Consider the following 27,312-nt stretch of genomic DNA (forward strand, 5'->3'; position numbering starts at 1 on the left):
ATTAAATTTAGGATGAAGGCATCAAATGGATTGATTGATTATTATTACAATAAATAACAAATCTTTTCCATTTAGCTGCGTAACATGCTCTAGTAGTGGGACGCCTTGCTTCTTTGATAATGTAATATGTGACGTCATCAGCAGTGCATTGCACGCGCGCAAGTTATAGTGAGTCCAACTAACTATAACGTGGGAATTTCAATGGTTTTATGTAAGTAAAATTTCCAGCTAACTTTAACTGGTGTCAAACCTATGGTTTTTTCAGTGAATTGAATAGGTTTTTTAAATGCTAATTCCTAACTATAACTGGTGTGAAACCTATGGTGGTTTTTTTCAGTGAATTTCATAGGTTTTGTAAATGCTAATTCCTAATTATATATAGGGCCTCAAACCTATGTTTTTTTCAGTGAATTTCAAAGGTTTTTTAATAGCAAATTTCTATAGCTATGAAATATAATATTGTTTATAATGAATCCTATATTGTATATTTATGTAATACTATTTTTTTATGTATATTGTTCATGTTTATTTTTTTTTTGCCCTGGAGCGCTCCCGGTGCGTGTATCGGTGCGCTCACCGGTAAGCGCAGTCTTGCGGCGCGCCCCGGTGCGCGTACCGGTGAGCGTCCCGTTAGAGCTATTGCCGCGAACGAAAACATCATCGTGACGTATCGTGTAGCCGCGTGATGAGTCTTATGACTCACGGCGTAAGCGCACCTGGAAGCGCCCGAGCGCATACAATCGCGCTACGTAAGCGCCCCCGGGCGCGTAGCGTAAGCGTGTCGGGTCATGTGACCTGAAAATAACACTTTTCATTGGTTCAGAACAGTTTTTTTTTCCAAATGATAAAAGCCCCCGCCTTTTTTCCTCATTCTCACTTTGTACTTTGACTGAGGAAGACCTGTTTGCAGACCTGTTTGTAGTAAAAACAAGCATTTGCAATGCAATAGGTCTCGCATTAGGAAAGTTTGAGCTTTTAGTATTGTAAATGGCAATGTCTTTTTATTTATGCAGTAGTTAAGTTTTGTTGTATAAAAAGGAACATATAAAATATGGCTTGTACAAAAGTATCAAATTTTATTGATATATAGAAATAATATCTCAAAAGGAGGCTTGAAAAAGTCCCGGTCCCTCCGGCTTCAGGCTCTACAAATTGCTGCGTACCGACGGACAGGTAAGCCCCCCCGCAGGTACTCTGTGTTTCTTATTTGTGAAACCGTCTATCGTTCGGTTTTTTAGCTAAGTGGGCTCCCTCTTGACCTATACGATCGTTATATTTAAGTCGCCTGCACTTGTGACTTGCAGCAACCTTGTTATAATCGTAGTCCAGCCTCACCCTGATGTTTACACACTTTCAGGAACCCTTTCTCTTGTCCTTCCTTCCCCCGAGACAGGCAACATTAGGTCTCCAGCTGGACACCTGCATCCTTCGGATGCAGTTTACCAGCTCGACCTAAAAAGGGAGAATGTGGCTGTTACAATGCGACTGCATTTACATTGCATGCCATTACAACGCATGCCATTACAACGCATACCATTACAACGCATGCCTTTACAATGCATTATAAGGTAAGTAATGGCGATTTCTTTTTGTTTTAGGGTGGGTATGGGTTTGGGGGTACATGGGAATAGTAATTTTTACCCCTACACTATCGGAATAGTCACTTTTACCCCTACATTATCAAACACTTACCCTACTGTTGCACTCACTGGAGTGGGAATAATAATTTTTACCCCTACACTATACAAAACTTACCCAACTGTTACCCTAAAAGTATTATGAGTTGTAAAGGTATGTGTTGTAATGGTATGTGTTGTAATGGAATGCGTTCTAAAGGTAGTATCTAGAAATGCGTTGTAATGGCATGCGTTGTAAAGGTAGCTGCGATGTAAAACCCACGTTGTAAAGGCGTGCGTTGTAACGGTTTGCGTTGTAACGTTATTTATTCATACCAGCCATTATTAGCCCTGAGTCACTTAATTGTCTTTAATGAAGCTCCCATCATGATGATGTTTAAGATGATTCTTGACAATCATGAACCATTTAATCTCTTCTAGCCAGTTAGTGATAGTCAAAAAGGCCACAGACCAACGTGATGGAGTGACAAGCAGTACAAGGGTTAATGAAACCTGCGATGAATAACCATCTTCATCCAGGCACGCTATGACCTCACCTTAAATGTCCATATAATTCTGTTAGCATAAGTAGTCATTTTATCATTAAACGTCAGACTTCAGAAGTAAATTTCACATGAAGATCAACAGTGGCGGGCAGCCTTCCCTCGGGTCTGCACTGCAGCACAGACAGCCTGTCTGCTGGACTTGGCCAAAGGAATTAATGGTCGGTGCACGTTCTAGAAAAGTCAACAACTACTCGGCTTTGAAAAGGGATTTTTTGGCAAAAGCTATAAACGCCTGAAGCGTATGTTTCCTCTCCTGAAAATGACGCCAGCCAATAACTCGGCAGACATGGTGTTTTCTGTCATAGCAACACAGATTTATTTTTATTAAAAACATTCCTGGCTCAATTCACAGGACCCGACCCTGACATAAATGACAGAGATGAGCGCAGTTACTCATTGATGCATCATCTTTTTGCGTTTTGTTGTCTTTTTTTTAAGTACCAGCTAAAATGCGAGGAAAACCTGTGCTAACAGGTGAGCCGGAAGCGGAAGTGTCATCTTTGTTCTCACTGTGAAGTCAATGTTCCAGCCCTTTGAAAAAACAGAACAGGAGGGTGGGCGTGTGCATGCATAAGGGAAAATGCACAAAAGCTACAGACGGGCGAGGTGATGAACAATCACAAAGGCCTTAACAAGATCGACTGATGAAAGTTGTGCGTCAAATGTAAACAAGCCAATGTCAACTTTAAATGGGTGAAAATAGGGGCGGGAGGTGGGGTGTTTTGTGAGAAATAATACTGAACTGCTTCAGCAAAGCGTCTGTTCAGGTCTTCATGTGTCATTTTGGGCAAATCACAGATGTTTTATATTGAAGCGCCACATAGGAAATACCTTCACGTGACATTTTGCACGTTAATGCATGTCGGTTTAAAGGCCGTTTCAAAGCTGTTTCGTTGGCGCGAGCCTCTGGTGCGCCGTACAAATTGCCCTACGCCTTAAACTCTTGCTGTGATTGACAGCCGACGTCATCATCGGCGCCCGGTTGTGATATGTGGAGCCTGGAGGAATAAAAGCATGAGAGGCGATAGTGATGAAGTCGCTTCCGACTTCATCGTTTTTAATTGCGCTCGATTCAGAGGAAAAGCCCAACCCGTTGCTTTTTGCACAGTTGTATTCTGAGCCCAATTCCAAGCAAACTTCAGTCTGTAGCTCGGACACCGGGCGCTTAAAAAAAAAGCACAGACGTTTTCGATTAACCAAGGGGGGCGGTGAGGCGTGACTCGTGAATTAATAAAAGAAAACTTAAAAAGAGAAACAAAAAAACGCTGTGCACGCCTCCCTGCTCGGGGCCGCGCTGCCATTGGCGGACCCCTGAGGCAGGAAGCCAGGCAACGGGACAGAAGACGTGGGCCGGGCCAGAAGCGAGCAGGAAGTCCCGCCTGCTGCTGGGCTGTGATTGGCTGCCCGCCGGGATGGAGCAAAGAGGCCGAGTCCTCCCGCGGCCCGGGGCTCCCGTGAGCTAGGGAGAGCCCCGGGGCCGCCCCACCTTGAGTCCCGGTCCCGAGATGGGGGACCGGGTGAACAGAGGTGCTGTCGGGCGGGGCTCCCAGGGATCGGGAGAGCCCCACTACCGCCGCCCCAGAGAAGAGAAATCCTGCCGGTGAGTGGGGTGGCGGGGGGAGGTGGGTCTTTGTATGTGTGCGTGCGTGTGTGTGTGTAGGTGCGCTGGTGTGTGTGTAGGTGCGGCGAGGGGGGGGGTGCGTGTGGCTGTGTATGCGTGTGTCTGTGATGTGCGCATGCGTGAGTGGGGTGGTGGCGGCGGCAGGGGGGGGGTCTTTGTATGTGTGCGTGCGTGTGTGTAGGTGCGCTGGTGTGTGTGTAGGTGCGCTGGTGTGTGTGTAGGTGCGCTGGTGTGTGTGTAGGTGCGGCGACGGGGGGGGTGCGTGTGGCTGTGTATGCGTGTGTCTGTGATGTGCGCATGCGTGTGTCTGTGATGTGCGCATGCGTGTGTCTGTGATGTGCGCATGCGTGAGTGTGGGTGCGCGTCCGCGCACACGAATCCAGGAGAGAACAAGCACTGGCGTTGCCAATAGGTCTCGCAGTAGGAAAGTTGGAGCTATTGGTTTTGTAAATGACAAAGCCCTTTAATTTTTTAAAAAGAAAACAAAAATAAAAGGCATTGTTATTTGCAATAGCTCCAACTTTCCTACTGTGAGACCTATTGGCAACGGCAGTGCTTGTTCTCTCTTGTGGTACAGGATGAATTCATGGAAAGAAATTGTGAATTGGAGCACCTCCATCGTAGCAAAATGTCAAAAATAAAACTCAGGAGATTAACAACATCCACGAAACCAACAGAGTCCTGAAAACTGTCTGAGCCCTCAGCTCATCCGGCCTCTGAGGCGTTAAATCAGATTTTGGGGAAAAACCTTGCAAGGAAAAACACCACATAGGAAAACAGTAGCACATAATAACACAATCCTGTGTATCAAAGAACAGTACACATGAATACAATAACCTCATGTAAGGAAAACCATAGTGCATAATCCCCAAATCCTGTAGGTTAAATAACACTACACATGAATACAATTTAATATGAGGGAGGTTGGGGGTCGTGGCTTGAGCAGCCATCATGGCGGGAGTGCTCTAAGTGAGCTATGCTATTTGCCCCGTTTATCCGGTGATTATTCTATGATGAGCCCTGCTGTGTGCCCGCAGAGTCCCTTCCCGTGCTTCCTGACTGCCCTGCTGTGCCTGAAGGAGAAGGCACCACTGCGAACAGCATTGTGGCAGGTCTGGGGGCCCCATCTACAATGGCTGGGAGTTAGGCTACGGCCCGAGAGGCAAGGCTGCTGGCGCTAAGCTGCTGACATCCGGTGCTGGGGGGTGAGGAGGTGGAGCCGATTCCCGGCTGCAAACTGCAGAGTGGTGATCTAGTGGGCCATGGACTGTGATGCCCTGTGGTGCCGTGACACCCCTGCCAGCCCCCATGAAGCTGCGGGGTGGTGCGATAAGGGTGGTGGGAGCCAAGTGTGGAGCATTCGGACGCGCTGTGCTTCTACCCTCTAGTACAAACTGCCCGAGGGGCCTGACGTAGGTGCTGTTGGGGCTGCTTGTGCTGCTGTACCCATGGACACTGCATGACGCTGGGAAGCGGGCCCTTATCTTCTTGAGTGCCTTGACATTAGCTGTGCTGGTACTAGGTTGGCATGCTGACTTTAACTGGGATTGCTCACCCCACCTCCTGTGCCACTTGGCTCAAAGCAGCACCAGCCCTACTTTTATATGCACAGACCAATCCTGCGGGAAGAAAATAAAAGTGAGCGGCCGCGCTTGTGAGATAGCACGGAAAAAATGAAACTGAGGCGGCCACGGGAAAAAAAACAGAGGTAACAAACGATACGTTACAAAAGGAAACAAGCCATCTGTTATTCACTTACACGCGTATTCACAAACCATTACAGAATAAATAGGTGATTTAATGTTAGACAATGGCTAAAAAACGTTCGAGTAAAGAAGACATTTGCTATGCAAGCGAGCACTTGAAAAATACATTGCAAGCTTCCCAGGCGCAGGACTTACTTCCCGTCTTCTTGTGGAAATCTATAAATCCTATTGCCTCTGTTTCACTTCCGACTCGAAAAACATGACAGGACAAGCTTCTGTGATCTGCGACACGGCGGGCAGGGGAGGGGCGGAGCGGGGAGAGGTGCGACACGGCAGGCAGGGGAGGAGAGTAGGAGGAGGAGGGGGGAGGAGAGTTGGGGAGGCACGGCCTAGCGGTCGTGCGCTTCAAAGTAAATAAACAAGATTCTGTGATCTGCGACACGGCGGGCAGGGGAGGGGGCGGAGCGGGGAGAGGGTGTGAAAACAGCAGGGGCCTGGAGTGCGGCTGAGGGAACTGATGTGCACGCGCTTTTAAGCTCAATGCACATGCGCATTGAGCTTAAAAGTCACGGGCACTGCAAGGAATCGCCACGATTCCTTGCAAGTTAGTTAAAGAGTGGTTAAGCCGCAATAGTCTCGCAAGCTCGATGCGCATGCGCATCGACAGGCGAGACCTAAAAAGCTCGTACACCCTCTTGTCCTCCTTCCCCCCAGACTGATCGCTATACGTCTCCAGCTGGACACATGCATCCTTGCAGGATGCATTGCCAGCGAGACCCAAAAACACCACAGTGGTGGTGAAGAAGAAGAGGAGGAGGAGGAGGAGGAGAGGCAGTTCCTGCCTGAAGATAATACCCCCTATAAACCCAAGGAGCACTTTGTGTGGGAGTTTTTTAAAATCCCAAGGGGACAAAAGAAAGTCAACGCTCCAAAAGTGACATGTCTCATCTGTGGCACTGTACTTTCCAGGGGGAACCCTGCAAAAAAGTATTTATTTGGCAACAATACAATGCTTCGCCATATGCAACGCAAGCACCCAAACAACTATGCTGCGGCAGAGGTCAGAGAACTGACAAGAAACCCTCCCCAATCTTCTCCCAGCACCTCCAAAAGAAAACAACCCACTCCATCGGATCCAGAGACAAGGGAGATGGTCCCAAATATCCAACCCCAGTTTGGAGATTATAAAATACTTTGTAAATTTTGCGGGACTACAATTTCCTATGGAGAGCAAAGTATCAAACGGATCAACCGTGCTGGAGACAACCACAACTGCAAAAAGAAACTTACATATGTGTGAGTGTGTGTTTCTCGAAATATGTATTGATATATACCACTAAATATTAGTGGAACTTATTTAATTTACATTCTACTCAATTTATGTATTAAAATATTTAACATTTGCTACTTCAAACTCTATTTATATTTAAAAACGAATCAATATTTTTGTATATTTATAGACGATATTAGTGTCTCCTGTTTAAAGCCACAGGGACAAAAAAGGCTCCCACCATCTTGAACCTGCACCTGGACCCAGCCTGACCGAGTACTGATCCCCCAAGAGCCGTCCCACCAGTTCTGGGCACTTGTTTGTGGTGCTAAAGGTGCCCAGATGACCAAAAACGAAAACTGAGACACATTTTGACCCCTGATTGCCAGAGGTACATCGCAATTCAGACTGACTTTGCCCCTGATTGCCAGAGGTACATCGCAATTCAGACTGACTTTGCGGCTTCTCCTGCTACATTCTTTTCTGCAGCAGCAAATCATTTTCAGCGGGTTTTCCCTGAAGGGGTATTCGACCTCATGGAACTGTCTTCCGGGCCCAATCTACTTCTGGTATCCATCGTGGACAGCCATAACTTTCGACTTTGACCTGGTCTTGTGCTACTAGATATCCGCTGTTGGCACTCTTTTAGGCACTCGTTTTTCCTAAAAATTAAAAAATTGATAACTCTGGTTCTAGTGATTTGGATTTTTGTCATGTTGGTGTCAATTTATTAAAATGTACTCTGTTTTTCTAAATTGGTTTGGCATTTTTGTGTGCTGTGTCTTCACTTTACTTCTGTTTGAGAGCTGTTTAAATACTTTACACATTGTCTCTAAGTTAAGCCTGACTGCTTTTTGTGCCAAGCTACCCAGGGTAAGGCACAGGTTAACTTAGCGACTTTTTCTGGTTAACCCAGCAAGTGATTGTGACCATTGCGAATATGACTCCTTATCCCGCATTCTTTTAGTCCGCAGGGAATCACAACGCGGTCATTACAACAACCGCGTTGTGATTCTGCATACCATTACTCCGCAGGTCGGAACAACGACTTGCGGAAGGGGGGCACTGGATGTTGGAAAAGTATAATTTACTATTCCAACTCCAGTCTGTGCGGACAGTAGGGAAGGCGGAGTAATGGTATGCGGAATAACAACGGGGTCGTTGTAACGCCGCGTTGTGATTCCATGCGAACTAAAAGTTTCGTTGTAAACGTTCTTTACCGACCGTTGCATTACCAGGCCCACACCCCAGCCAACGAACAACCCAATTTCTTACACAGTGTGCTTTACAAGAACACTAAAGGATTACTGAGAAAGCCAAACAAACACAGCAGACAAATTACCTGTATAGTGAAAGGTGTTATACCCATTTCCTCAAGCGCCAATTGGGCAGCCTTCTGTTTTGCAGCCTTTTTATTTTTTCCTTCAGCTTCCTTATATTTTTTGTCTCCAACTACTGCACAGCAAACAAATCTACAAAAATAGTAGCGCTGTTAATTTATCTGTTGTTTATTAAATGTGTTTCATTACTTCAGTTTGAATTCATCTACCATGCAGTCCATCATTTTTGTTACAGTCCGTACGTCACTTAGAAACTGTTTGCTCTCATGAGAAAAAAAATCTCTTCCCTAAAAGCTGTGCTTTTTTTACACCTAGCTAAAGACAGCTCTAGCTGTCTGCCAGACCTTTAATTCTATATTCGTTAATAAAAACACAGATTGGGCTTTGGCTCTGTCCCATAAGAGTATTTGTCTCTCAAACTCACCCCATACTATTGGCTGTTTCATGTATCATTTAGCAGCCTATGAATGAATGAATACATTAATCAAATACATTTATTAAGACAATTATCTCCATAAAATCAAACCAATTACACAAATATGTTAAAACACATATAAACAGAACAAATACACTCCCAGTTAACAAATCCAATCAATTCATCATTCTAATTGCATTCATAAATCATCCGAGAGCTACTGTCACATCTGAGAATCTCATATTAATTAACAATTCAATTGCCAACTTTTGTGTCAAAGTGCAGCATTTTAAAAAGACAGGTTTAAGAATATGTTTGTGAATCTCCAAAATTTAAAAAACAGTCCATTAAAATATTTAATAAAGTGCATTTAGTATTAAGGAAGCAATAGCATTTTTTATGATTTCCTTTTATTCTTGATAACAGTCTGGAATTGAGAAACGGTGGTTACATGCTACTCTAAAATGTAAAACTATGCGACTGAAATTGTGATCCATTAGTTTATGTAAATATGGAAAACCTTCTTCACCTCCCAGTGTTCCTACTGTCAAGACAATTGAAACTTTAATTCACAAACATTTAACGTCACATTTCAGCTTTACAGTGGCAGCCGAATGGTTTCCATGATATTAAATAACTCCTCCTTTGCACTAAAATATATTTTTAATTAAAGAAACCATCCACTGTCTCTGAGTCTCTGGTGCTTCCAGCCACCAAAGATAAGATACTTCATTTACATTTTTCTTACAGTGACAATTAGTTAAAGAAGACTAAAAGGGGAATTCTTGCAAGCTCTATCCATGAGGTCAAACAAAATTCACACCTGAATCATAGCCCCTTTTGGTAAATGTAGTACTGTAAGCATAGCACATTCTAGTTGTTCCCAAGAGGATTTCTTTTTATTAAGATATACAAAATTCTGTTCCATATTACACCATTGGTGGAATGTTTAGAGAAAATTCAGTCAGAAGAAGGGACAAAGAGTGCCCAGAATATTTCTAAATGAATCTTAGTAGAGCTCACGGCCATAATGTAGTTCTTACTTTTAACAATTGGAAATGACCAGTCCAATGTAAGCTGTCTGTAAACAACAAGCGTAGATACTTCTAGCTTTTAACCTCCTCTATTCTTTCCTTAGCGAGAAATCATTTATATTTTGGTTGTTTTTTACCAAATAGCATCTCTGCTTTCTCAAAATGTATATTTATACAACTTATTTTGTAATATTGTGCAAGAGTATACATTTTCCCCTGTAAACCTACCGCTGAATAATCAAGGAGAATCAATTATCGGTACAGAGGGAAGATCGGCTAAGTAGAGCCTAGACAAAGTTGGTACAATAACACAGCCCTCGAACAGGCCATTTTGTGCCAATTTACTTTTCTAGAAGTCACCCTAAAGTGGCATGTACAGCCTGTACCTAGATTATTATATACAGCCCTTGAATTAATGAGAGCAAGCCAAATGGTATTTCCAATGTCATCAGTTTCCTACTCTGTCTACAAGGTAGTTCAGAAGTCAACAAAACACGTGTCAATTCTTTGAGTAGCCTCAAGTGACTTGTGAACTATCGCCCACAGGGTGAATGTGTTCCACCCTCAAATGGCCTTCTCAGAAACCACAAACCTTTTCCCTTATACTCCATTTTTGTAGGTTGTTAAACAAATCTTTGCAAAAACATTTAAACCAACATTGGTCAAATGTATTATAGTTTTTTGGTAGGGTTTCATACCCTTTTTTAAATATTTGTTTTACTACTGCACACCTTTGCACCCTTCCTTTCACCTATATTTGATATCCAATTGAAGAGGAGGGCAAGAAATGTGGCCCACCGTTGCATATTAATGTGGACCACTAGAGCTTTGAGATTATAAGGTCCAGCAACATGGGGGGGGGGGGGGGGATTAGAGCATGGATGTTATTACATTACTCACTGCGAAGGATTTACCAGTTTTATTATCAATCACGTTTAACACGTGAGAATTTTAGAGCTGGAATTCCAAAGGGGCTTTGGAGACGACATTCCCATTTATACAAAGACGTTATATTAATAATGAGGATGTCTTTAACTCTTATGCGCTATTCACCAATCTCCAGAACTGTTTTTCAATTACTATATTCATTTCTTGCCATTGAGTGTTAAAATAGCCTGTCTTCTTTCTACTTATCTGTGCTTTTAGTTTTTTAATTTCAGAGTTGATCGACCTGGATATAAGCCTTTTTTATAGGTTATCATTTTACAGATTATTCTTTTTAACTCTGGGCAATTGGAACCAAACAAATTTGCACTTTAAATGCTTCGCTATGTTTGTGCCACTATAATTATTTGGACCTATAACTTGGGAGACATTTAACAACCTTGGTTTCTGTGTATTTGTACTAGCAATGCTTGCTCAGAATTTTATAGAACTTGTCTTCCATGCAGTTATCAGATGAATTAGCATGAAGCATTTGAATGTGAGTGCTGTCCACACATGAATCCGCCTTCTTGAATATACAGGCTCTACTGGGAGAACTTTATCAGGGATGTACGCTTTCTCAGTTACGCCCCGATTATGATAACCAACAGACGGACCATCACCCGAATCACCCGAAATCACAGAAAACCACCTGACAAGCAGGCAGCGGTCCAACCGCCCATTTACGATGCGACCACCCGGCTGCTGGTTGCAAAGTGCTCCTTTACATGCCGGCTTGTGCTGCAGCCCAGGAAAGGGGTGGCAGCACATGCCGGCATGTAAGATAACTTCCTGCACATCCATGCACCATATGCCATGCACCCTGTAGTGCATGGCTCATGGTGCATGGGAGAATCTTGGGGCACTACATGTGGCCAACGATGGAAGGGGGCCCTGTCTGGGGCCCCCAAAATCCGTTTCCACAAGCCTTTTCACAACGGTCTTTAAGATATGAAAAGGCTGTTGGAAAGGGATATCGTAATCCCTAAGGTGGTGCCTGACTCAGCACCGCCTCCATTCAGTATTGCGATGCAGCCTGCCGCCCCAATGGGATCACTGATGCTGTCGGAGTCGGCAATCTGTACTCAACCTGCTGTGAGTCTGACCTCCTGCATTGGGCAAGAGCGCTTTTGGCAGTCGACCCGCCACTGAAGTCCTATTGGTGTGCGGTCTGACCGCCATCAAAATCAGGCCCATAGTGTTAGAGAGAGGTACACCACCTAGTTATTACTCCAGACAGTATTTACCAGCTTATAGTACTTACGCGATAAAATCAATAGGCCTGAGATGATTTCCATGGCGGAAGGTTTTATTAGCTGGAGATCTAACATAGTAAGACCATCATCAAGACAGATAAGCTCCTTTACTTCTAACCATCACATATATTTTCTCCCACCCCTGAGCAAAAGCATACATGGAAATTCGCCTTTGGAGATTTAAATTAACTTAATATATCCCCAAAGATTTCATCTGTTGTTGTAGGAAACAGCTTCAAATTGAAATCTCCCACTATTACTACAAATGATTCTCAATATTTTCACTTTAACCATTCGATTTCTAAACAAATTACTTCCATTATTGTCACTATTATAGATGTCTTATTCGTATGCATATAAATATTTACCGAAATCAGTTTCATTTAACACTGAATTTACATGAATTACAATTATCTGGACACATTTTGTGTTTACTTTGAACATTATTATACTTTTTATAGTTTTTGTTGGAACTAGTATGAGTAGTCTTTCATCACCAATCTAACAACTGTTCTCATAGAAAGCAGCTAATCTTTCTTCCATGGGTATTTCCTGCAGCCAGGTTTCCAGGAGCATTAGAATTTGATTCAACATTTTCTAACATAACATTTACCTTAATTATTCATTTAAAACTATGGCCATTCCACCTCACTGATTAAATGTTGCTGAATCACACCCCATATTATGCTAACGCATTCCATGGAGAAGGTTGCAGACAATCATTTTATTGAGATAAAATGTCATACTGGTTGAAAGTTGGATATTTGCTTGTTGACACCATTCAGTCATTTTTAATGTCATCACTTATTACATTGCAAAGTTGTGTTGTTCAGTGCTATTATCTATCTTGCCATTCATTCTTTTGTCTGGGATCAAAATTACGTTCACAAAGAGATACTTGGCCTGATATTTTCCCTAAATGGTTCTCTAAAAATATCTTGTTGGCCGATTTGAAATTATATTTTATCTCAAGGCTGATTCCATTTAACACATCCGATACTTTTAAAATCCTATTCCTTACAAAAGGAGAAAAAAAGAGAGATACTAGTCACCTCTCTTCCATTTGGATTATTGATTAAACCTATATGTTTAATATATTTTGTGCTTATTTCGACAAAGTCTGAAATTTCTTGGAATAGGTTTAAAATGTTGGACCTATTCAGTGGCTGGAGCATCTTCACTTTTTTTCTCTCTGGGAAAAATCTGGTGATAACTACCCAACTTAACCCCCTCCTTCCTCTATGCTAGAATGGGGATAGGGGCTTAGACTATATGTGTTGGACGATCTCATTTTTTGTAGGGTTACTTTTGCCCTTAGAATAATAATGTTTTTTTTGCTCCACTCTGAGCTTTAGTCTGCGCCAGTGTTGTAGTACGCCCTACGATGAAGCATGACACTATTTGGAGTGTGAGGGTTTCCCATGAAGAAGTGAGGCTGATTTGAATTTCCTCGTCCTTTTTTTGGTGAGATTTATATTCTCCCCAAACAACAGCCCCTTCATAACAGTTAGATCCCTTTATACCTTTCTCCTCAATGATTCTTCATGGAAAGGAGAAGGGGGCTGAGATTGCAGCTCCTCGCTGCCTTAGTTAAAGACATACTGGAAAGGCAGCTAATTGTATCAAAGTATGCTTGTTTCCAAATCAGGTTGGTGCTGGCTGGATGGTCTTGCGATGTTGCGTATTGCACACAACTTCCTAAACTGCAAAAAGGAAGATTTTCTCTGGGCTTCTTTTTGCTTATTTTAGTTAAGACAACTAAAACCGACTGGTTTATAACAGAATGTGGCAATCTTGCACAGTATATTTGCTATTATCACAATTTAAAATTACATTTGTTTCCTAGACCCTAATCATTTCACATACACACAATAAAGTATGTGTAGGCATGTTTATCATACATGTAGGTTCAATGTATATGTGACATGCACATGTCATCAGAAAAAGCTCAGAAACATCAGTCAGATCTCCATGAATGTTTTTTACTTTTTTTATTGCACCACTTCACATTATGATCACATGACACTTGACCGTTCTTCTTTTCCTGCTCACACCTTTAGCAAGCCTAAAGGTTCCATGTTATTCTGCTTTTGATTTTTAGTGCAATGGCTGGCTACCTTTCATCTTGACATTGGACACCTGCCCATTCAGCCAGCCACCAGGCCATTGCTACCTTTCAGCACCCTTGGCAGCTCCTTTTCTTTTTGCTGCCAGGCTGTTGCTGGTGTTCTTGTTGCATGGCAATCAATATCATTCTTTTGTCAGGATGCCACTGAAAAGCGCTGAAAGTGAACAGGTATTACTCTTAACTGAAAATTCAGGTTAGATCTATTGACTTTGCCAATGCTTGTTTCATGTTGCAATTGTCCATGTCCGGTTTAGTGCATAAAGACCTTGGAGACTCACCGAGACCTCTTGTTTTGAGTAACTTTACAGGGGAAAGCATTGTTGGGCCCCGTTTTTATAGTTCTACTTAAAAACACATTTTGGAAGAAACCATGCATTCTGCAAAACTATATACACTAACACCTTGATTGCTTAAAACTCCGTCTTGTAAAGCTCTTCCTGCAAATAGCTCCGCCTGTATTTAAATCCCGAATCCAACCAACCTCACATCCCACATATATTAAAACTCGAGTAATTCTATAATTGGAGTAAGTGCTTGACAGTGAGAATGTGGAAGGCCAACAGTTTGGTAGCTGTTTCGGGGTCTCTGTTTTGCAAAAGAAGTTATTTCAGTATCTCTTTTCTCATGCTACACCTCTGATAGGTATGTCTATAAAGTCTTCTTTCCTTTCGTGTTTGGGTTTAAAGAAGTCATCCAGTGGAAAAAAATCAGTTCTCTTTGCCCAGGTTTGCATCTCTGACAAACACCACCAATAAGCATTCTTGAAAGTTTAATTATCTTAGCTGGGATTTTGAGCTTCACTGTGACATGACAATCCATTTAAGGCTTGAGGCCTAGAGGTGTGGAACTGTGGGACAGAAGTGCATAGAGCTTGGGCTAAGATGTGCTTTTAGCAACAGTCATGGCTGAGCTCTGCCAGTAAGGGTCAATAGCACGTTGAGTCTTGTGGACTAATGCATCCACTGTAGGGGCCTGTGTTTGACCTCATGGTCACAGGTTCAAATCCTGGCGGATCCTCTCAGCCTTTCATCCTTCTGAGGTTGATAAAATGAGTACCATTGAGTTGGGTAACAATAAACATCTGTTATTCAGTGCCAAGATACCCTTTGGGATGAACGTGCACTTTACAAAAATGTTATGCTTATGTTGCATGTGCCAGAAACTGAGTTAATCTGAAGGTCATGTTTAGTAGGCCAGATAAACAATTACAAAGATAAATCAGAAGGGAAAATGATCTGAAATAAATGTGGTGCACGAATGTGCAGATGATAGAGAAGGCTGGTCCGCCTTAATCTAAAAGGATATGCTTACCCATAGGACGCAAGACCCTAAGCCACTGAAGAGATATGCTTCTTCATTGGGCCTGTTCCTCATCAAGCCAATAGACGTTATTGTGTGAGCAGTTTCTAAAAATCGGAGCTTACATGGAGATATTTTTCTAGAGGTATGATTTTAATAAAGGGGAGCTTCAGAAGAGAAATTTTAAAATTACATGGAGGACACCCAGGGAACTTTAATTAGAGGCAGGGGTGCCTGTGGTAGAATTCAATTAAATAAAGTTTGTTGGAGAATTGCAACTGTTCCTCTCTTTCTCTTGTCACCATGTTTTAGCTGTTTGATATAAGCCTCATACGGGAACTGTACGCTTCATCAGAAGCTCTAATATCGCTGCCTTTACAGTGTTGTAAAGGATAAGGAGACATTTGCGAGCAGAGCCCAGGCCTGGTCGGTTATTAATGAATACAAACTTCTTAAAATACAAACATACTTAGAAACCGCTGGTCAAGAAAACTGAAAATCTATTTGATATATTTCTGTTTCGGCAAAACTCCAGGGGAAGAACATGAATGGAATACAACATCTACAAGAACACTCAGTAGACTGTGTAAATAAAGGGATGGAGAACATTGTTCACATTGTGTGTGTATGCCACAGACTGATAAAAAAATAAGACATTTGTTGGAATCTTTTTTTAAGAAGCAGGGAATCCACACCTGTAGGCAAACTGACATTTCATGTCTAAGATCCACTGACCCAATGATCAACTGTCGATATACAACATTTTTAAATATGGCTGGAAAAAAACTATTATTATTAGATACAGCTGAGGATTGGTTTTGTACGTGAAACTGAATAAAATATTTAACGTTTACTCTTCCATATTTTGATTTGCTATAATCCCATGTCATAATTATACAGTATTGCATTTTAATTATTGTACAGCACATATGCACTTTAGGGATACAAAATACCTCTCTGTACACAGAATTGTTGGAAAGATATCTTTGTTTTTATATGTAATCTGTACATATTTTATATATGCTTTTATAGCAGTGTCTTTAGGTGCTAGACTGTAATGAAATGTTGCCTGATGTATAACTTTTAAAAATATTTTTTTCTTTTTTTCTTTTATGATAAATGAAAATTGTATGCTACTAACTATGCATAAATACATAAACTACTAACTGCCTTTACACTGTTATTGATCTAACTTAACACAAGTGTATATGGTGGGAAGTCTGTCTCTTGTTAATGCATGTGAAAGTGAACACTGAACTAATGTAAAAGAAAAATGATAATAGAGGTACTGGCTTTTCCGATCAAATCAGTTAATTGCTTCCACCTGTAGAAATATAATTGTAACTTGAAAGCCAAAATAGGGGTTGACGATGGCCAACTACAATGATTTACTCATTCAAGTATAAACACAATATTTTGTGCTTTACAACTCTATATGAAGTATACTTTTTGTACACTTTCAAAACTATATATGTTTCTACTTCGGCCCACTGAGCTCCCTGTATAAAACCATAACTATGATGTATCGTGCAGAAAGAATCATGCAACCCTTGTGATTAGACAGCGTTCTTGTGCCCTCAAATAAAACGGGGCTAGCTGCATTTTACGGTTGTTACTCTCTAGTTAAAAAGCAATATTCAAGTTAGAACTTCCTTTCAGATTTAGTTACAATATATAGAAACATGAAATTTCCAATAAAAGAGGTTTTAAGAAATTCTTACATTGTCAAGAAGTGATTCCTAGCGGTTTCACATAGTTGATGCAGTGCCCCGGCCTCGGAAAGACAGAAGGATCCACTCTCTAACTTGCATGTAAATGACAAGCATTTGCAGTGCAATAGGTCTCGCATTTGCAAGAGTTTAAAAATATCGACATTGCAAATGACAATGCCTTTTATTTATCTGTTTTGAAACTTAAAAAATAAATTAAAGGCATTGTCATTTTAAATGTCAATAGCTCAAACTCTTGTTAATGCGAGACCGACTGCATTGCAAAGAAGGTCCACCATTGTCCCAGGCTGCTTGGAAAGTGAAAGGGCGCATGGCGCGCTGAATGTTGCAGGAAAGCATGTAGTGTCTGAAATAGGACAAAACTCATTAAAGAAAATAGTGCTTACAGACAAAATAAAGCATCCTGTGTAACAACAGAAGTAAGAGGCCCAGTCCTCATCAGAGGTTACAAATTAAGACAAGGCGGTACTAAGGAGGGACAAACAAGCCTATTAACGAATGAGAAGCCAGCATTTACGAAGGACAATGACACAAGCCAATGACAAACATGGGCGGAGAATGGGCGTGGCTTCAAGTACATACTCAAATACAGCATGCCTCACAGCGCATGCCCTGCCCAGGCCTGACCTAAAAAACACCAAAGAAAGGATCTGGGCATTAAAAAAAAATAGAGCTCTCAAGATAGACTATCAGTATTCCGTGTGTTGAAGCTACCCATTTTTCCCTGCACTGGCATCACTACTGAGCCTATTCTATGGATTCTGCGCATGTCCATTGACGTGGATGTATTTTTACCTTCCCTGCATCCTGAAATTAGGGAATGGCACGTGAAACTAAAGTTCGTTTTTTCAATCATTCCCAGAGAAAATCTAAATTTTACTTAAGACAAGGAGGCAATTATTTCTGGTTATATATGTTTACATATACCATGTCTTTGTTGTATGCGCTGTTGATACCAATCTTATATTTGCTATTGCTGCCTCTCTCTTTTACCCTTTGCAGACCATGTATTTAATCTCCTTTTTACTTTTTACAATTTGCAACTTTTTCTTGTCTATTAACTAAAGATGAAATAAGCACTCTGTATGATGATTACCAAAGTTATCTTTATTGGCAATGACTAACAATTAGGCTGTAGAACTATTTTTGAATATATGATAAGTATTGTCATAAATATTTTGCATTGTTTATGCTATAGTATTATGGAATATTTGTTCTGAAAATATCATATAGTTTGGAGCAAGAATGTTAAAGGCAAACACAAATTGTAAACACCCAACTCTACATTAAGTATACACAAAATGTATTCTTTTTCTATTTCTGTAGTACAACACAATAAAGTTGTTGGTATAATGTTGGCAGTATGGTAGCTGACTGACCCAATTACAAAGAAATACCAAACATATTTCTGTGTATGATTTAAGATTGGTGTAATATTTAAGCAGAGGGATGTGTAGGCTGGCTTGTAAGCTGTCAGTAAGATCAATAACGATCACAGAAGGGAAAACGCATCATACTAGGTTTTGACACACAGTAGCTCATGAGGATATTTGAAAACCGATTTGATCTATATTTAAAATTTAAGTTAACTTTCCCTTTAAGATATTTTCTACAATACCTATTCCACCCACATTGTTCCTCACAATGTCAGATTTTTGATAATGCTGGCATCAGACACATGCACTTCACCAGCAGTAGAGCCCTAACAAACCATGTATGCTGCTTAAAAAGCATGTATGGAGGTCACACCAATGAGATGTCATGTTTCCCTGAAAGTACCTGCTGTCCCTTAAAATCTTTGTTGGTAAACAAGCAGGAATGTATCACCAAACACAGAAACCATGCAGGAAATATGTTAGGGAGTGAAGGAGATAAAGTCTGGACTGGAGTCAGTTCTCCAAGATTTCCTCTGTTCCAGGGGACAGGACAATTCTGTCTGGGAGTAACAGCAGGAAGGAAATCTGTCCAGCTGGAAGATACAAGGTGTTGCAAAGTCATCCTGTACCCTGGGCACCCCCCAACTTTTTGCTGACGGGAACTGGTGGGAACTGACTCTGACTGACCCTGGGCTCTGTTTCACCAGGGCTAGGGCCAGTGCCAAGCTAAAAGGAACACATTAGAATACAGTTAAGACACCCAACATACACTAGGGTACACTATGGTATGGTGGGGTACCCCCTGTAATTGGCATGACCTACCCCATAAGCCCCTAGTATGTAATAGGGCAGGGGATTGAAATTACCTAGAAGTCTTCAGTATCCTGGGGTATGGCAGTTTAGAGGCCAGCAGATTTTCTGCACCAGCATGTGTGCAGTGCTGAAGCCTGAGGTCAGTTTAAAAGCAGCACTGGTTGCCAGGACAGTTTTTAAACCTTAAACTGTGCCCAAACTCGGCTTTGGCGGTAGGGACCCTTAAAAAAGAAACACCTACCATGTTTCTGCATATTAGGGACCCCCAGGGTCACCCCAAGGTATCCCAGGGTTGGGGGGTCAGTTATCCATAAGGTGCGCCCTTATAACATGAGTTTTTATATGCCTGGATAAAGTGAAATTTACATTTCACTCCCCACATTGTATTAAAGAGCTGCTCAAATTCGACTTTGATGTTAGAAGAACTGGGTATGGAAGATCTGCAATATTTCTGCAGATTCAGAACCCCTGAAGTCTCCCCTAGTTGCACAGGGGGTAGGGGGTCCTGTAGAAATTCGGGAAATACTTATAAAAAATGGTTTTATAAGCCCTGGTACTAGAAAAGTGGCCCAAGTCATTTTCCCCATTGCAAACCACATGGCCCATAGGTTAAGATGGTAGGAAGATATTGATTAATAAATATTGATAGGAGAGGACAAGCTGGACCATTCAAAGACTTCTCAGAATAGTAGTAGTAAATCCAACAATATTATTATATTGTTGAATTTCTCCTAAAGTGTACATACAAGAAGTTATAAGACTTTCTTTTTTGTATGTTCAAATTCCGCCTTTCAGTGGTCTGCCCTGATTGGTCAGAGTTAAGTGGATTAGCCAGGCTGTTGGGAGGGCAGTGTGCTTGTCTATAGGAATGCCAGGCCAGGAGGCGGCATTGTAAACTATGTTCTTCAGAGGCAGAGGGGAGGCCTGGGTTTCAGTCTCACTCTGACACTCTTGACCCAGAGTCAGGGCTAGGCTTAAGGAAGGTATGTGCAGATGGTAGGGGGAGAGTCCATGGAAATAAGCCAACCCAGGGGGTGTGTTTAGCCAGCTCTTACCTCCTTGCTGGAAAATCAGTCATTATGGATTTGGAAGAATGATGCTCTCTGGGACAAAATAATGCCACACTCTACAGAATGTGGTCATAACTATGAAGAGTTGCCCTGCTCTCATTGGTCAGAAGTGACCTGGTGCTTGACCCAGAGAATTTTGAATAAGAAGCTGAGAGGGGCAGAGCCCTCCAGATCTGCTGCTTGTAACTTACTGGAGCAAGAAGTGCCCTGCTGAAAAGATTTTGCTGTGCAAGGAACTCTAAGGCCTGATCTCTGAAGACTGAACCAAGTGAAACTGCAGCCCTGTGGATTACCTTGCTGCAAAAGGACTCAGTGTACTCCCTGCAAGCTACAGGTTAACAGAGCTCACCTGGGCAGCCCCACAAAGAATGCAAAGCCTGGAGTACCAGTTGATTTGTAAGGGTTTTGTTCAAGTGGATTGCGGAATTAAAATTTCACACTTTCAAGTGTAGTGTAGTTCCTATATTCCCAATAGGCTCTGCGCATTGGAATAATATAAACAGCGGTGTAGACGTAGGACTGAGGTCGACTAGGTCTCTACTGACTATTTTAGACTTAAGGTTTGCCAGCTAGCTCAGAGGTCACTAGAAACTTTCTTGAATAACCGAGGAGGAGTTTAACCTCCCTGGATAGACAAGAAGGGATTAGCTTCGGACAACCATAAAACATGACAACTTTGCTCCCTCAGAATAAGAGTGTATCTCTAGAGTCGTGTGAAAACAATAGAGAGCTATTTCACTCAGTCAAGTGTGCATACTTAGTTTCACCAGAGTGCAGAGAAAAGAGAGACGGGCGTTTTCAATAAAAGGTGTTATTTATTGAGCAGTCTTCTTTCTCATGCAAGAGAAATGAATTGCCACAATTGCAATACTTAGCATAAAGTAAAGTGCGTACAGTAAAAGGAGTATTATAAAATAATACTGTAAAAGCATTGATATGGTTTCTTAGCCATATGTTTCTTTAAAAGAGATAAAATATATACATACAAATATACATTGACTAACGTACTCAACTGGTGCTTCTAAATACGCCTACCCGGGTGTACCTGACCTAAGCCTAATACGTGGGAAGGAGTAAGTAAGTAGCAGTTTAAGTTAAGTTGGTTTTGCCAAGGAATCTGAATCAAGAATTCTCTTAAAGGGTTTAGTCAGCTCCGTACCTGGGTATTAGAAAGCAGGAGGTCTGGTATCTCTCTCTCAGGACTCGATATCCCAGTAACCCGCGAGGGTATCTGGAAACACCGGAGCTGGATTTCTCGGCAGGAGAAAAGACAGCGTCTCTCTCAGTGCGTCAAAGAGGAGGGGCGGCGTCCGTGGGCTCTCGCATCAGCTGGGCTCTTGGGCAAGTAGATAGCCGCTCTGCTCCAAAACCACCACCGTGTGTTTGCTTAAGGCAACGTTGGTATATTTATACCTGAAAGGTGCCGGGTTTGACGTAAGGTTGGACATAAGACGTCAATGAAGATGTCACTAAGAACTGGCCGTTCTTAGAGTGCTCACAGGAGTTATAGGATGAAATCAAAACAGAAGCAATGGGGAATTCCCAGGTTGCTGGAGGTTTGGTTTGTTTACAGAACTCGTTGTACTTTCTAGGAGCCTGGGGAAGTAGCCTTGCTTAATTTGGACAGCATGGGCTATGACTAAATATGGATATGATTCTTATGCCTTTATAAGGATATTATTTATTATAACCACACAAGGGCATAAATCAGGAATATCAAATTAGGGTCCTAGATAGAACTACAACACAAGGACCCTCTTGGAGATTCCAGAACCTTGGATTGCATGTTGGATACTTTGGGACCCGCAAGCAGAACTCCAGGAAGGTATTCTAACTGGACCCCGCTTGCTGAAGAAGGCGGCCCACCACAGTGGTGAGAAATTCTTCAGAACCATTTATAAAGGTGTGTCCCTGACAGAGAAAACGAAATTACTAAAAGGGGCACTGTTGGTTTCTAAGCACTAGAAAGTGACTAATCTTTAAAAATTCATATCTCTGGTTCCCTACTGTGTTTTTTTTTTTCGTTTTGGTGTCATTTAAAAGATACAAATATTACCTATTTTTATAAATTGGTGTGGGACTTTTATTTTGTGTTGTGTCTTAATTATTTACAGAAATTTTGTTTTTAAATGCTTTACATACCTGTCTTCGAAGTTAAGCATGTCTGCTCGCAGCCACGTTACCAAGGGTTGAGCATAGGAATAATTTTCTAAGACCTATGCTGAGTCCTATCATGTGCTAGTGGCCTTATTGCCAGTGGCAGACCTACATTTGCCCCTATCAATAACCCACTTTCCAACATTTGGTGCTCAGCGGTTGGCATGAGGACTTGTGTTTAAAAAGTACACCTTTCAGTGAATAATTTAAGATTGTAAAAATCCTCTAAATTGCGTTAGTACAAAACATTTGAGTTTGATTTTTGGAATTTGGACTAAACTGTTTTTAATCCAATGTTTTGATTTTTCCAAATTGTTCTAAGTCTATTGTGCCTAGTTTTTTGTGACCCAAAACTAGGGAACCAAGGAGCTGGACCTAGCTAAACTGTCCCAGTTTAAGATGGTGGATCTTAGGGAACAGTGTAAGCTTAGGGGGCTGCGTCCTGCCAAGAAGATGTGGAAGGCAGGGTTGCTTGAGTCCCTAAAGGCCTGGGCCAGGGCAGCGGAGGAGAACCCAAGGGGGTGGGAAGATGTTCCCCCCAAGCTCACCCAAGAGAGGGGTGAGGATGAGACCTTTCCCATTGTGACTAGTGTTAGCCAGGGGAATCAAGGTGGTGGTGGCAGTGGGGAAGGGTCCCTTACTCAGGTACAACTACTGTCCCTTGCAGAGAGACAGCTTCAGGCTCAATTAGAGCCTTGGAGAAAGAGAAATTCGAATTGGCTAAGAGAAGATGGGAGAGGAAGGAGGAGAAAAGGAATGGTGGCAGCGAAAGTGAAGAAGATGCTGAGATGTCCAGGGGTGGTAGATTTGAACCTAATCTTCCCAAGGGCATAGTACCCAAGTATACTGAGGGGGATGACATTGACAAGTGGCTAGCAGCTTTTGAGAGGGCTCTTAAAATGACTAGGGTCCACTCTAGGTATTGGGGTGCACTCCTGTGGGAGTTGATTCCAGTAGCTGGGAGGGATAGGCTCCTGACCCTGAAAGGAGAGGATGCAGAATCATACAAGCAGATGAAGGCATGCTTAGTCAAGAGATTTGGTCTGACTCCAGAACAGTACAGGGTGAAGTTTAGAGGCACCCAGAAATTGAGTTCAAAGTCTTGGGTAGACTTTGTGGACGTTTCAGTAATGGCACTGGAAGGCTGGAAGGCTGGATTGTTGGTAACAACGTTGACACATATGAGGGACTGTATAATTTGTTTTTGAAAGAACACATTCTGACTCATTGTGCAGAAGAGAAGTTACACCAGTATCTAGTGGACTCTAAGCTGACAGATCCCAGAGAGCTGGGGGAATCAGCTGATGAGTGGGTGAGAACCCGGGTTTCCATTCAGCACCAGGGGGGTGACCAGAAGAAAGGAGGACAGGTCCCTCCCCATGGGAAAGCCCAGGGAAATGAAGGTCAAAAACCTAAGGAGTCCTCCAAAGACCCACAAAAACCTGCACAAGGAGGGGGGCCCCTAGCCAACCCAAATTCAAAGGGAGGGGGTTTCAGGAATAGCCTGGTAGTGTCTTTGATCGCTCAAAGGTGGGAAAGTGATTTGACTGTAACCAGCCAGGGCATAAGCAGGGAGATGCTGTCTGCACCAAGAAGCTCCCCCCTAAGGGGCCATCCACAGGGATTGCCATGGTCAGTGCAGGGGTGGAGGGTGGTGTACAGAACAGGCAGGTGGTGGAAGCAACCTTAGTGTCCCTGGGTGGGGTGAGTACTGGCACCCTTGCTGCCTTACCTCCAAACATGGAAGAGTACAGGCAGAGGCCTAGAGTGAATGGGGCTGAGGTTGAGGCTTTTAGAGACACTGGGGCTAGTGTAACTATGGTCCTGGATGAACTGGTGCCTCCGGAGAGGGTGTTACCTGGTGAGTTTCACCCAGTGACATATGCAGACAGCACTACCAAACTCCATCCCATGGCTGTGGTGGATTTGGAATGGGGAGGTGTGACAGGCCCTATGAAGGTAGAGGTGTCAAGGGTGCTCCCAGTCCAGTGTTTACTGGGCAATGATCTTGAAGCCTCTGCATGGTCAGAGGTGGCGAGAGGACTCCATATAAAAATAGTGGAGCTCCCTGAGTGGGTATGTGCTGTGACTAGGTCACAGACTAGCCAGAAGGGAGGGGCTGGACACTTGGACCCTGGAACAAGGGGCCAAGCACCCAAGGACAAGGGCACTGGGCCTGTCGAGCCAGCCCAGGGAACTCCAGAGGTGCAGGCAGAATCTAACCCAGAAGGGGAGGATCTGGCCTCTGAGGGAGGGACTCCATCCCTGCAAGAGCTGTCAGATTTGGCAGAACTGACAGGAGCAGGTGGACCCTCCCGAGAGGAGTTCAGTCAGGGACAGCGTGACTGTCCCACCCTTGAGAGCTTGAGGCGGATTGCTTCTAAGCAAGAGGAGGGGGATGACAGTGGGTTTCACACACTCTACTGGGAAGATGGACTGCTTTATACGGAGGACAGAAACCTCAAGGAAAGGGGCCACCAGGAGGTTGGTGGTGCCCCAGAAGTACAGAGAGTTCATCCTGACTTTGAGTCACGATATCCCCTTGGTAGGACATTTGGGACAGACAAAGACATGGAACCGGTTGGTGAACCTTTGCTACTGGCCCCTTATGTCTGAAAAGGTAAAGGAGTTTTGCAGCTCATGTGTCACCCGTCAGGACAGTGGCAAGGCAGGGGGGCCAGACAAAGGCTCCCCTAATACCACTGCCAGTGGTTGGGGTTCCTTTTGAAAGGGTGGGGACGGGCATTGTTGGTCCCCTGGACCCACCTATTGCATCAGGGAATAGGTATATCTTAGTGGTAGTTGACCATGCTACTAGATACCCTGAAACCATACCTCTTAGAACCATTGATGCTTCTGCGGTGGCTAGAGCACTGCTTGGTGTGTTCACCAGAGTGGGTTTTCCAAAAGAGGTGGTGTCAGATAGGGGCACGAACTTCCTGTCCAGCTATCTGACTGCTATGTGGGAAGAGTGTGGTGTCAACTACACGTTCACCACCCCTATCACCCACAAGGAAATGGTCTTGTTGAGAGATTCAACAAAACCCTGAAGGGCATGATAAATGGGTTGTCAGCGAAACTCAGGAGGAGATGGGATGTTCTCCTCCCATGCTTACTGTTTGCCTACAGGGAGGTGCCACAGAAAGTGGTTGGTGTCAGTCCTTTTGAGCTGGTGTTTGGACACCCTGTGAGGGGGGCCATTGAGCCTGCTAAGAGAGTCTTTAGGGAAGCCTCTTAAAGAAGCGAAGGACAATGTGCTTGATTACGTGCTAGGCCTGAGATCTAGAATGGCGGAGTGCATGTACAAGGCGGACAGGAAACTGGAGGCCAGCCAGGAGCTCATGAAGCACTGGTATGATCAAAAGGCTACTATGCCCGAGTATACTCCAGGACAGTTGGTGTGGGTGTTGGAGCCTGTGGCTCCCAGGGCCCACCATGACAAGTGGAGTGGGCCCTATCCAATCTTAGAAAAGAAGGGTGAGGTTACCTATTTGGTTGACCTTGGCACCCCCAGGAACCCTCACAGGGTCCTGCATGTGAATAGATTGAAACCCCACCATGACAGGGCAGACATGACCATGTTACTGGTCACTGATGAGGGTGTGGAGGAGGAAACTGAGCCTGTGCCTGACCTCCTCTCCACTAATATGCAAGATGGGTCAGTGGAGGGAGTTGTGCTCTCTCCCAAATTGACCGAACAGGAGCACAGAGACTGTAAGCAGGTGCTGGAACAGTTTGCTGGCCTGTTCTCTTTGACCCCAGGCATCACTGAGTGGTGTGTGCACCACATTGACACTGGTGACAGGCGACCTGTCAAAAACAAACTGTACAGGTCGTCTGACCACGTCAGGGCCAGCATTAAAGCTGAGGTTGCTAAGATCCTGGAGCTGGGGGTAATTGAACCGTCTGAGAGTCTGCCAGTCCAGTAGTGCTGGTACCTAAACCTAATCCTCAGGGGGGACCCAAGGAGTTAAGGTTCTGTGTGGACTACAGAGGTTTGAATGCAGTCATAAAGACTGATGCTCACCCTATACCTAGAGCTGATGAGCTCATTGATAGGTTAGGGGCTGCTAAGTACCTGAGTACTTTTGATTTGACTTCATGTTACTGGTAGATTGCCCTCACTGATGGAGAAAATGAGAGGTCAGCATTCTCCACACCAGAGGGCCATTATCAGTTCAAGGTAATGCCATTTGGGTTAAAGAATGCACCTGCCACCTTCCAAAGGTTGGTGAACAGGTTCTTGTCTGGGTTGGAACAGTTCAGTGCAGCTTACCTGGATGATATAGCTGTATACAGTTCTACCTGGGGGCATCACTTAAACCACCTAAAGGAAGTGCTTCAGGCCATTCAGCAGGCAGGCCTGACTATTAAGGCAAGCAAGTGCCACATAGGGCAGAGTTCTGTGGTGTTCCTGGGACACCTGGTAGGTGGGGCCATGCACAGCCTCTCTAAGCTAAAATCCAAATTATTTTGGATTGGACAGCTCCGGTTACCCAGACTCAGGTCAGGGCATTCATTGGACTGACAGGGTACTATAGAAGGTGTGTTCAAAATTATGGGACCATTGTGGGGCCCCTAACAGAACTGAATTCTAAAAAGATGCCCAAAAAGGTGATTTGGACCCCAGAGTGTCAGAAGGCTTTTGACACTCTGAAAGCTGCTATGTGTTCAGCACCAGTGTTACTGGCCCCTGACTACACAAAGGAATTTGTAGTTCAGACTGATGCTTCAGAGCAAGGGATTGGGGCAGTTTTGTCACACCTAAATAAAGGGGGCCTTGATCAGCTAGTTGCCTTTATTAGCATGAGGCTTCTTCCCAGAGAGCAGAGGTGGAGTGCCACGAGAGAGAGGCTTTTGCTGTGGTGTGGTAACTGAAAAATTTGAGACCATATTTGTTAGGAACACACTTTCGTGTTCAAACTGACCACAGGCCTCTCAGATGGCTCATGCAGATGAGAGGGAAGAATCCCAAGCTGTTAAGGTGGTCC

The 27,312-nt window shown here is 43.4% G+C and overlaps 1 protein-coding gene across 4 annotated transcripts in view; it reads right to left on the reverse strand.

The window, feature by feature from the left end:
* Nucleotides 1-27,312, reverse strand: part of EIF2AK2 (eukaryotic translation initiation factor 2 alpha kinase 2) — a 580,031-nt gene that overhangs the window by 359,025 nt on the left and 193,694 nt on the right. For all 4 annotated transcript variants that reach the window (XR_013596181.1, XM_078648546.1, XM_078648547.1 and 1 more), the window contains exon 5: nt 8,122-8,251. Coding sequence is in view for 3 of the 4 variants with exons in the window: in XM_078648546.1 (XP_078504672.1) it covers nt 8,122-8,251 (130 nt within the window). In the remaining variant the exon portion in view is untranslated. The remainder of the gene's footprint in view (nt 1-8,121; nt 8,252-27,312) is intronic.

This window comes from Lissotriton helveticus, chromosome 6, assembly GCF_964261635.1.
Source record: "Lissotriton helveticus chromosome 6, aLisHel1.1, whole genome shotgun sequence".
In the NCBI taxonomy this organism is placed as follows: domain Eukaryota; kingdom Metazoa; phylum Chordata; class Amphibia; order Caudata; family Salamandridae; genus Lissotriton; species Lissotriton helveticus.